At 36.3% G+C, this 12,133-nt stretch overlaps 1 protein-coding gene across 6 annotated transcripts in view; it reads left to right on the plus strand.

Annotated features, from left to right (window-relative positions):
* The window catches only part of DICER1 (dicer 1, ribonuclease III), a 73,782-nt gene that overhangs the window by 32,213 nt on the left and 29,436 nt on the right, over positions 1-12,133 (plus strand). For all 6 annotated transcript variants that reach the window (XM_030040050.2, XM_030040070.2, XM_030040060.2 and 3 more), the window contains exons 6-11: positions 421-551; positions 1,741-1,875; positions 2,719-2,879; positions 4,253-4,421; positions 6,552-7,024; positions 11,520-11,652. In XM_030040050.2, the coding sequence (XP_029895910.1) occupies positions 421-551; positions 1,741-1,875; positions 2,719-2,879; positions 4,253-4,421; positions 6,552-7,024; positions 11,520-11,652 (1,202 nt within the window). The remainder of the gene's footprint in view (positions 1-420; positions 552-1,740; positions 1,876-2,718; positions 2,880-4,252; positions 4,422-6,551; positions 7,025-11,519; positions 11,653-12,133) is intronic.

A 12,133-nucleotide genomic window follows, 5' to 3' on the forward strand; every position in this document is an offset into this window, starting at 1 on the left:
TGAACGTGCTGCTAATATTTCCATGGAATATTCCTTAATAGAAGTTGTGTGAAAGCAAATTTGGGAGAAGCTTTTGCATAAAGTCTTCCAACAGCAAAGATGCTAAACTGATTAAAGAACGTGATGCCTTTCATCTTTTGTTTATGATCCATTCAATACAACCTGTTTATCTCTGTGACATCTTCTGTTTCCTGGTTTAAAATTAAGACATTGACTCTGAAGTGCAGTTTAGTTACCAATCTGTTTCCTTGCTGTGGTTTTATATGGAGGCATTTGCCCTGTACACCTAGTTCAACATTAGTCTAAGCTAAAGATCATGTTATGAAACACAGTGCTAGGTAATATGACAGGCATCTTGAAAATTAATGTATGAAGAGATATTTATGTGATTGAGATTTTTTTTGTATTTTTTTTCTTAAGCAAATCAAGTTGCTCAACAAGTGTCAGCTGTCAGGACACATTCAGATCTTAAAGTGGGAGAGTATTCAAGTTTAGAGATAACTGAATCATGGACAAAAGAGAAGTGGAGTCAGGAATTCTCTAAGCATCAGGTGATGTATTAAGTGTAAACTATAAAAATAAGCAGAGTCTACAGTAAGTTAGGCTTGATCAGAAGTGATACTTTCTTCCAGTTATATGTTAACTTATTTCCTAAGTGAAATTCAGCATATTGGTATTAGTTGTATATGAATTTTGAGGCAAAACATGTATAGAGCTTCTCAGGTTGTTTTAAAAAGCTGTCCTTTTAATCCTTTGTTTTCAGTCTCCCTGACTTGTGGTTCACTATGATGATGATTGCAGAAGAAATTTTGAGTGTGCATAGTGTACTTTAAATGCCATTAAAAGATGTTTAAATATTAGGTAATAAAAAAGATGATAAAATTGAATGTTTTTTGGGGATGCAGCACATTCTCTTTGGCATGCATTTTATTTCTGCCTTTTTGGGTACACTGTTTCTCTCTAGTTCTCTTTTTAGATAGAAAATTGCATTTTGTTTCTGCCTTTTTGGGTACACTATTTCTCTCTAGTTCTCTATTTAGACAGAAAATCAGTAGTTTTAATGGTGACATTTTCCTTGGTGGTTCTTGGACCCTTTCTGTTACAATCTTTTTTCCATGCTGACCTGAGTATCTTGCAGTAATGCAAATATTTGTAATTTCTGGGGTTTTCTGTCCAGTATTTAATAGTGGCCTATGTTAATAGTGGAAGTGTTACTATACTTGGTGGAGTTCAAAGTTATCGTAAAAATAGTGCATAATTTTATCAAGGAACTTAACTCTTTATCTGTGATAATATACAAGAATGAGTTTTCCTTTAAAAAGAATTGTGATAACATCCTGCCTTTCTGTTGTAGCTGCAGGTGGTTATGAGTTTATGAAGAATTATCTTTCTTGCCAGAGGCATGATGATGGGACACATCAGGGACACTAACTTGTTATGGACTTAATGACATTTGTTCTGTGTAGTCTGGCTGGTGTTGATATTGTCTGTTTGTTGTATTACTTCTTTTTTTTTTTTTTTCCTAGGCATGTGACATATAAAACCTTCAGACAGATTACTTTCTCAAGTAGAGAATGTTTTATTCTCTTTTGTCCTTACCTGGTCTATGTAGATGAATAGTAGCCGATATTTGCTAATACTGTCTAGCAAGACCTGCAGAAGGCTTTCCTTGACCTAAGCCAGCTTGTAATTTTCTTATACTGACACCTTTGTTTTTTTTTTTTTTTCCTTTTAATCTAGGTTCTGGTTATGACATGTCATGTTGCTTTGACTGTTTTGAGAAATGAGTATTTATCCCTGTCAAATATTAATCTTCTGGTGTTTGATGAGTGCCATCTTGCAATCCAGGATCACCCATACCGTGAAATTATGAAGGTGGGTTTCTGTTGCATGATGTTCTAATATTTGGTTGAGGAGGAGGAGTGAGGTGGGAGGGCTGGAGAAGTGGGAACTATTTAAGGCAGCTTTTGCTACAAAGGAAAAATATCAGTGGAGCCATATTTTAGCATGTTCTGGGACTGTGAAATTATTATAATGAATTTAAGACTTCAGTGATATCATAAGATAGAAAAATATTGTGTTCACTGTATTTTGTGGTGGAGATCAAAGAAAACTTTGGCATTAACAGAAAAGAGAAGCTAAATTTATGGAATTAGGGGAATTTTGTAAATTCATTGACAAAATATATGAGTTTGGGAATGGGATGCACTAATCAGTTTTTATTATTTTAAAATACTGATTTCTATAGATGTTTGCAGGGCTCTTTGAGGGTATTCTTGGCTCCCTGTGATATTTGGCTTATACAATATGAGAAACCTGTATAATAGATGTCTTTCCAAATCTCTCTTCAAGTTTAACCAGAGCATATGTCTTTTATTTTTTTTAGATGATACTTTAGTTTTTACATGGTGTGGAAGTATTATGATATGTGTGTTGTAAATGTGGCAAGGATACTCTGTGCTATGCTAACTGTTTATTTCTTTATATTTTTTCACATTGTAAATATTTACCTTTAAAGATGATTGCTGTTAAATTGTTACTCGATTTCTACTTTAACTTCCAGTTGATAGAATAGAAAATATTCATTCAATGTTTGGTTCATTTTCCACCACCTACTATTGAAATACTAGTTTCCACATAAGCATCTAATTTTGCAGTCTGCTAGCTTGATGGTAGATTTGCAATAGTTAAGGTATTTAATTCTGTTTTACTTCACAGATCTGTGAGGATTATCCATCTTGTCCTCGAATCTTGGGATTAACAGCTTCCATTTTAAATGGGAAATGTGATCCTGCCGAGTTAGAGGAGAAGATCCAGAAACTGGAGAAAATTTTAAAGAGCAATGCTGAAACTGCAACTGATTTGGTGGTCTTAGACAGGTATGTTGTACAGTTATGGCTGTTAAATTGATGCCTACATTTTCATTTTGGCTAGAAGAATAAACCAGTAGAAATACTTGCTCTCTTAAATTTTAGGAAAGTTTATGTGTATGTGATGCCATTACTTCTATTTGTGCTGGGGAGGGAATGTTAAATTGCGTTTTGAGTAACCAGTGTTGAAGTACATCTTTCCTTAAAGTTAGGTCAAAGGCTGATTGGCCTTGGTATTCAGAGATTCTCTGTAGTTAAAAAAAAAAAAAACAAAACCAACAAATGAAAACAAAAAAGCAATAAAACAACTAACCACCACCACCCCCCAACCCAATCAAGCCAAAAAACCCAACCAACAACAAAAAACCCCATGCCAACCCCCCCCCCCCCCCCCAACCAAAAAATTCACGTTACACAACGTATTTCTGAACCTGTAAAATGCACTGTCTTATGTTTGGAGAGTAACTGGTTCATGTTCAGTGTGTGCCATAATGTTGCTATTTAATTTAGGAAAATGTTGCAACAGCCATAGTACAAGATATTCTTAATGCCAGAAAAGTTGCATGATTTTTTTTTAGTTCCCCCCTCCGCCCCTGCCCCAGGAGTAGCCTGGGTTTAGAGGCTGATGAAAGACAGGGAGATGTGAGGGAGCAGTAAAACCAATATTGAAGTAGCAGAGCAATAGCAGAGCAAGTGGGTCTTTTCCTGTATGTTCTTACAGAATGTAGAATCCGGTGAATGATGATTTGTTGTAGAGGAAAATTAGTGTGAAATGATTCATGTGCACCATGTTTTCTTGCACCGGCTGTACTGATGAACTGAGTTTCAGACAAAGTCAAAGATGGTTATTTCATGTTCTGAAACAGGTGTTTTGTGGGTGTGTTTTTTAAAGGCATTTTTCTGAACTTGAGTGAACCATTGCTTTTAAGAATTTCTCACTCATAGCTCTGTCATTCAAGAAGAGTAATTACTTGTGTAAGTGTGTATATATAGACCTAAACTGACATTATGTGGATTGTATTTGGCATATCAAAAGAGTACAGTTTGGAAAAACAAAAGTGAAGATGGTGGTCAAGTAAATTCAATCTGCTTTGCCTTAGATTTTTCCAATATTTGAAATTAATATTAGTGTTATTAACCTCCTTTTTAGGGAGTGTATTAGAAGGAATGGTATTTTAGAATGAAGTATTTGGGGTGGTGAGGTATTTTACTTTGAAATATTTAACTGTGTAACTATTCATCATTATTAATTCATGGTGGGGAAAGAAATGTGCTTGAATATACTTCATGTTGCTGTTGTTATTTGATGTATAACCTTAACAGGCTGAAATAGCTCTGGCTTTGAGAAGCTTTGTTTAACTTGATCTTTGCCCTCAATTAAGATATACTTCTCAGCCATGTGAGATTGTTGTAGACTGTGGACCATATACTGACAAAAGTGGGTTGTATGGAAGATTATTAAAGGAATTGGATGAAGCGCTTACTTTTCTAAATGACTGCAACATATCTGTACATTCAAAAGAAAGAGATTCCACCTTAATTTCTAAGCAGGTAAGGACATTAAGCTATGTGAAAAACCTGGGCAATAGAAATCTTACTGCTGTGTTTCTTTGCCATGTATGTTACGTTACTGAAACTTTCTAAGCTAGCCAACCTAGACTATCTGAGCAAAAAGACTTCTGATTTTTGTACTCACTAAGAGTGCAGGTCTTTCCATAAATGAGTGGGGCATGAATGTCAACCATTGATTAGACCTTTATCTAGTCTGAGATTCAAATTTGCTTAAGGCAGTAAAATAATTCTGCACCCTGATGTTGTGGGTCCTTACTTCTGAAGTCAAGAATTTGATGCCTTTGTGATCTCTCATGACCTTTGAATAATTGAGTACAGAAGAGGAAATAATGCCTCGGGAAGTATTTGGAAAAACTGTACCCAGGTGTATTAAAGGATGATAAAGTAAGAATTCAGGCAAAAATTCCAGCCATAGATCTACAATTTCTACAATTTATCTTAGAGCAATATTGGACTAGTGCCACACCTTGCTGGAATGGAATTTGAGCCTCAAGCTTGCCCCTAACTTTTCATGTGTTTGCCTCTATGTTGTCATGCGAGATGGCAGAGTAGAGGCCAGAAGGCATGGTGTATTGAGTAGGGACCTGTGACACATGGGGTTAGGGCAGCTTTTTTTCCCTCTTGGGCTTTGTGGTTTGGAATTGCCTCCTGAGGTACAACTATTTAGGTATGTAAGTCTTTGATTAACAAGAAGTCAGCAGTGAGTCACATTTCTATAATAGTCCATGAGGAAGTTGGAGAACGTATTTCTTTCTTCAGCCCAAAGTATTCCAGTTTCCTTCAACATTCTTAGAAACCCAGCACTCTGATGCTGTCCAGAAAAAGATTATTTGGGCCAGAGGGAAGGATGATACATAAGGCAGCCTATCACAGCTGCATGGAAAAAGAAACTCCTGGTTACTTTTGTGCTAAACTGAAAATGTAATAGGATAAAATATATAAAGAATGCTGGTGGCTGGGGGCAATCCCCAGGATTTCCATAGTCCGGAAGAGTGGATTAACTGCTATGCTTCTAATGCGCGTAACCCTCTGTGCTTGTTTTCTGATCCAATAGCTTTCCAAGAAGATGGAGGCACCCATATTAAGAAAAAGAAATGAGTTTTCAGCCTGAAGTGCCTTTTGTCTTGGCACTAGAGAGCATCCAGCCTCTATGTGCAATTACGATTAGTTTAGACAAATTTTGCCCTTAATACTTAGAGCTGACAAACTTCAGGGAGGATAGTGTAAAGAGGATGATAACCTGTTTTTTACTTTTTCATAGAAGGGAAGAAGGAAGAGAAATTAAAGCAGCAACTGAAAACTGTATCATCCTGACTGTTGTTACAGTTCTATTGTAGTTCTTCTGTTGTAATGGTACATCCAAATCCTGAGCCTTTTTAATAGTATTATCAATGTACCCCATTTCTGGATTCCTAGTTTATTGTTTGACCACTTGACTCTTCAGGCGGAAAGTTTGCCATCAGATAAGATGTTGTTGGTACTCAACTACCTATGCTATGGTCTCTGAGTAGGGTATAGTTCTCATTTTCCTATTCCACCCACACATACAAACCCCTAATTTTTTTCCTTTGAGAGGGTGGTCTTGCTAAGATTACCCTGAGGCCACTGCACAACTTTCTGGTTAGATGCTTTTGAAACCGTGGCAAGTATCAGTAACAAATAAAGTAAAAATGCCCAGTAAACTGTCTATTTTATTAGTTTTATGTTAAATATAAAGGATAATAATTTCTGCTTTATTTATCTAGCTGCCTCAAGAAGTATTCTCCTTTTTAGCATAATTATCTTAAGGTAAATTTCAAATTACAATTCCATTAAATTCTAAAATACTCTCTTAAGGTTTGGGGTTTTTTTTTTTTGAGATTCAGAAACATATAAAGTTCAAAGTGTAGTTGTAGTAATTTAGGGGGGAGGGGGAAACTTGCTCCATTAGAAACACCAAAGTTCCCAAGGTCATCTAAATAACAAAAGCAGACTTCTAAATATTTTTATAATAGAACAATTGTCATAATCCTTACAAAGATTGCGCTATATCAGAAACAAGATCTCAGTCTTAAATGAATAGTTCACGAATGTACCCTTTGAACTGATATTTGAATTCATGTGTTGTAGATACTGTCAGACTGTCGAGCTGTGTTGGTTGTTCTGGGACCCTGGTGTGCAGATAAGGTAGCTGGGATGATGGTGAGAGAGCTACAGAAGTATATCAAACACGAACAAGAGGAGCTGCACAGGAAATTTTTATTGTTTACAGACACTTTCCTAAGGAAAATACATGCACTCTGTGAAGAGCACTTCTCGCCTGCCTCACTTGATCTGAAATTTGTAACCCCAAAAGTAATAAAGCTGCTTGAAATCTTGCGCAAGTATAAACCATATGAACGGCAGCAGTTTGAAAGTGTTGAATGGTATAACAATAGGAATCAGGATAACTACGTATCTTGGAGTGATTCTGAAGATGATGATGAGGATGAAGAAATTGAGGAGAAAGAGAAGCCAGAGACTAATTTCCCATCTCCCTTTACTAATATTTTATGTGGAATTATTTTTGTGGAAAGAAGATACACAGCAGTTGTTCTAAATAGGTAAAGCTTTTTTTTTTTTTTTTAAATGCATTTAAAAAAAGAAAAAAGACAGACTCAGCTGCAGGCACATGGATGTTAATATCATGAATATGTAGGGGATTGTCTTGTATTTTCAGAACTCTATTTTAAAGTTGGTTTAGGACATCATACTGGATCTGTGTAAAGAATAACAACAACAACAAAATTCACTCTGTGTATATATGGGGTGGATGGGAAGAGCATGTGTCTTTGAAAATTGTACTCAAGCGCTTGTTTTGGACCTGAGTTTGTAATTTGATTCCTTTAGAAGGCAAAACGTGAAATACTGTACTGTCGTGGTTTAACCCCAGCCAGCAGCTAAGCACCACGCAGCCGCTCGCTTACTTCCCTCCCACCCAGTGGGATGGAGGAGAAAATCAAAAGGGAAAAAGTGAAACTTGTGGGTTGAGATAAGAACAGTTTAATAGAACAGAAAGGAAGAAACTAATAATGATAATAGTAACAATAATAAAATGACAATATTAATAAAAGGACTGGAATATACAAAACAAGTGATGCACAATGCAATTGCTCACCACTCACCGACCGATGCCGTTAGTTCCCAAGCAGCGATCCCCCCAGGCCAACTCCCTCCGGTTTATATATTAGATGTGACATCACATGGTATGGAATAGCCGTTTGGCCAGTTTGGGTCAGCTGTCCTGGCTGTGTTCCCTTCCAACTTCTTGTGCCCCTCCAGCCTTCTTGCTGGCTGGGCATGAGAAGCTGAAAAATTCTTGACTTAGTCTAAACACTACTTAGCAACATCTGAAAACATCAGTGTGTTATCAACTTTCTTCTCATACTGAATCCAGGACATAACACTATATCAGCTACTAGAAAGAAAATTAACTCTATCCCAGCTGAAACCAGGACACTGTACGTAACTTGTAAAATAGTCATATACTGATTTGTCTTAATCAGTGTTTAAATTTATATTTGCAATGGATGCTGGAAACTTCCCTAACCTACGGAGTGCAACACTCCTGGAAGTTTTACCATTACCTTACTAAATCACATTATTATATGATCCAAGTCTACAGAAAATCAAATTTGCCCTTGCACAAATATCTTTAAGATTTACCGGTACTACTTTAACAGTTGGTGTTTATAAAAAACCTATTCAGTCAAACACTAAGCACTTTCTTAAAGTCTCCACCAAGAAAAATATGAACCCTGGAGTATTTGCCAAGGTATACTATGCAATACTCTAGTCCTTATCAGTTCTTATTCCTGAATGTGATTCATGTTAGTTTTACATAACACTTAATTGTTAAATGCTGTTTGCCACAAACCATGGATGACATCTGATTTATTCACCTATCTTGATTTTGAGGATTTGGTAGGGGTTTTTTGATAGTGTACTAAATGTCCTATGCAATTTGTTTATTGCATTCTGGATACCTCTGAATCTGACCAGTCTGTTGTTACCTTTTTGCGCGAGTCAGTAGTTTGAGTGCATAATATATTCTTTGATCTGCAGACTTCCCTATGTGTTTTGTGAACTTCATCTTTTTTCTTTGCCTTTTTTGCAGTTTTAGATATGTTACATAAATAAGCAGTATGAGGCAAACTAAGCCATTCGGTGAAATGAACATATTCTGTTAATAACTCCTGAAGAAATAACATTAACAGATTCTGATAAATTTTTGCTGAGCTGAAATGAGTATTTCATTATCCTACAGGGAGTGAACAGAATTGTGAATTTTTTTTTCTTCTCTGTTAAGTTATGAATGTGATTTAAATTATGCTTTTTCTACTGTGCGTTCTTGTAGACCCATTTATGCACTGTACTATACCCTAACTGCTGTTGAACCTGACAGAATATGACGTCTAGATCAGATAGGTAACCAAATTCTGCCATCTTTAAGCTTTAGGTACGTTTGGTACGGTTATTGGCAGCAAAAAATAAAACTATATGTAACTTATTATCCACTTCTGAAAGCTACCTAGCAGACTCTCAAAATGCTCCTTCACCTCATATAACACATCTGGTCTCAAAATACCTGGATGATCAGCAGACCTGAGCTGTTGGAATTAAGACTGAAAGCCTTCAGTGGAGAACCTTGCTGTAGGCTCACTTCAATTGAGTGGGTTTAGTTCAAGGGCCTCTGCTGATTGTAGCTATCCTTACGCTGTATATACAGGTGGAAAGACTGTCTCCTGAATAAGGAAGTCATGATTGTTTGAATTAGTATATCAAAACCAGTTGAGCTTACAGTAAAGTAGTATGGATCGTTATACAGAACTAAGTTAAAGCAGAAGTATAATTTTTCTTAAAATATATTTATTATGATAGTATTTAGAGACTAGAATCCCATTTTATGAAGTCCATGATGGCTAAGGAAGGGCAAAATTCGTGGCATGTGTTGTACTTTCTGGGAGAAATGGGTAGGAATTTTCTCTGAAGCAGTAATTAGAGATAATATCTTTCTTTAGAGATCTTTAGCAACAGCCACTGCACATGTAAATACTACAAATTAGAAAAAACCAAAAACTTCAACTTATTCTTTATTATTACACACAACTGATGAAGTGGCACACTGTTTTATTTGGTGTATACAGTTGAGTTCTGGTGTCTAAGCTCCTTTTCAGAAGAGACAGCATCTTCTAAAGCCCAGTTTCCTTCCATTTTCATTGCGGTGCCTCTCAACTCTCTCTGAGAGGGGTCTGAAAGCAGAAGTTTTTGTATCTATTTGAAAAACAGCACCTGTTATCTACCACTAATAATACTTTTTTAACCACAAGGTTGAAGTCTTGAATATTTCTCAAGAACTTGCTAAAGATGTGCATGGTGAAATGTTTATTCAGATGTTTTTAATTGTCCGTTTCTGTAATAAGTGAGATACAGTAACAATGTTTGAGATGCTTAGTAGGTACTCAGACTGAAGCTATATGACTTGACAGATACGCCATGTGGAAAAAGAAATATAAAAAAAATAATGAGGGTTTTTGTCCAGTTATTAACCCATGCTTAGTACATCTGTCTCAAGAGCCTAGACTGCATACAGAAACATGAATCCATTTAGCCTTGAACTAACAAATCACATGCATTTTAGTACAGGACAATCCTTCTAGTCTGTTCCCGTAAGCATAGCAAGCCATTTGCCACTTTTCTATTCTCTTGCCTATACTCCCTGTCCATTCCAGTTTTAACAGGTTGTGAAGGAAGGAAAGGAAGTCTTCAAGGTGTTTTTTGTTCCCATAAATCTTGTTTAAAACAGTGGCCGGGTAAAGGGGAGAGACTTCAGTACTTTTCCAAGGGTAGAAAGGACAGAGAGAACTTTGCCATTTTCCATCTGGTTTGGCAGCAGCCTGCTGGGTAGGTGGTAGGCATGTAGCAGGGGACTGGCACAGCACCCATCTTATGTGAGGCAGAACTGCTGGAGATGTAATTGGGAGAGGTTTGAATTACTGTTGGAGGTACGCAGAGGCAGGCTGTCCTTTGGATATGAGGAGCACCTGGTAGTAGACATGACAGATGTGCTATGAGCAAAGTGGTCCTGGGATGGCTATAGTGAGATGTGCAAGGGATGTAACTTTTTATATATGATCCCTTGATTTTTATTGGCTCTGTTGCTCAAAAACCTGTTATGGTTGAGAAATCCCAGGTTCTGTTCATGCTGAAAACAGATCAACTAAGGATGCTACAGCATAATTACTTTGATTGCATAATGTAATTATGCTTTTAAATCCATAAACGCCTAGTTCTAGATTCAGTGCATTATTTATATAAGCAATCTTGACCTTGTCGGAAATCAAAACACTGCAGAAGCCAGCCTTTTCTGCTTCTGTGACCTAAAGAAAGACATAGGGGAATAAACTGAGAGCATGGATGATCCTTACCCCCCTGTTCAGTTTTCCTTTTAAATAATTGGATTAAATCCTCTAATTGTGGATATATTTGGGTTAATTTCAAAAGTAGTAAACATCTCACTGGGTAGGCTGAGCATTGCTCTTCAGGAAAAACAGGTCAACATTTTGTCATGAGTATACCTGAACAGAATATGTATTATTATATTAAGGAGAATAAGAATTTGTATTTTAACCTGAAAATTAACACCTTATATTGAGCAAACATACTTTGTTGAGAGAGCAGTTACAGGTCTTTCTGCTAAAATCAGTCATAATTTACAGAAAATGAGATTAACTAAAGCAGTTGTGAGTAGGGTGCCTTAACAACAGGGAGCCTTAGAGTAATAGATTGGTTTAAAAATATCTGGTTTTACCATGGTAGGTCTGAAATGCATGTGATGCATGCACACTCATGCTGTGTATGTATGCAGTCTGTCTATTATCCTTACAGAAGTTTTCACTAGAATTAGTGTTTTTAGAGAAGCCTGAGGTCAGTTTATGTGTTAGCGTGGCTTAATTGTCATGCTTCCATTTTTTTCTATTAATGTAGGTCTTCCAAACAAAAGATTGTCTTCCATTTTCTGGGTTGTGTGACTTCTAAAAACGCATGTAATATTTTTAGGTTGATAAAAGAAGCTGGCAAGCAAGATCCAGAACTGGCTTACATCAGTAGCAATTTTATAACTGGACATGGCATTGGCAAGAACCAGCCTCGTAACAAGCAGATGGAAGTAGAATTCAGAAAACAGGAAGAGGTAACTTAAACAAAAATAATGGAAACTAGCAGTACCTTCAGAACCTTTTGTTTTCTTCCTTTTTTTTTTCTTTTTTTTGTGTGTGTGTGTGTTTGTCTTTAAAAACAAAAAAAAACCTTAACAGGCAGAGTCTGGGGCACAGTCATTGGAAGTTCAGGGAATACCCGGGGTTTAACAGATATGCATACTTACTGGAGATACAGATATTCATCATTAAAAAAACAAACAAACAAAAAAAAACCCCAACGTTTGGAGACATTGCTATGTCACATTACACAAACAGAAATTAAAACTTCATGTAAAATCATGTTTGTGTCTAGTCAGATCATCAACCATCTAATTTTTCTGCATTGGGTTAGTAGTAGTACAGTAATACTGTAAAGAAGAACAAAGTTCCTGATGTTTTCAACAGTTGAGCTGGTTTTAATATTTATCTTTGCTGAGAGTGAATTTGGTAAATCATTAAATGATACTAATATAA

This window comes from Aquila chrysaetos, chromosome 2 (genome assembly GCF_900496995.4).
Source record: "Aquila chrysaetos chrysaetos chromosome 2, bAquChr1.4, whole genome shotgun sequence".
In the NCBI taxonomy this organism is placed as follows: domain Eukaryota; kingdom Metazoa; phylum Chordata; class Aves; order Accipitriformes; family Accipitridae; genus Aquila; species Aquila chrysaetos.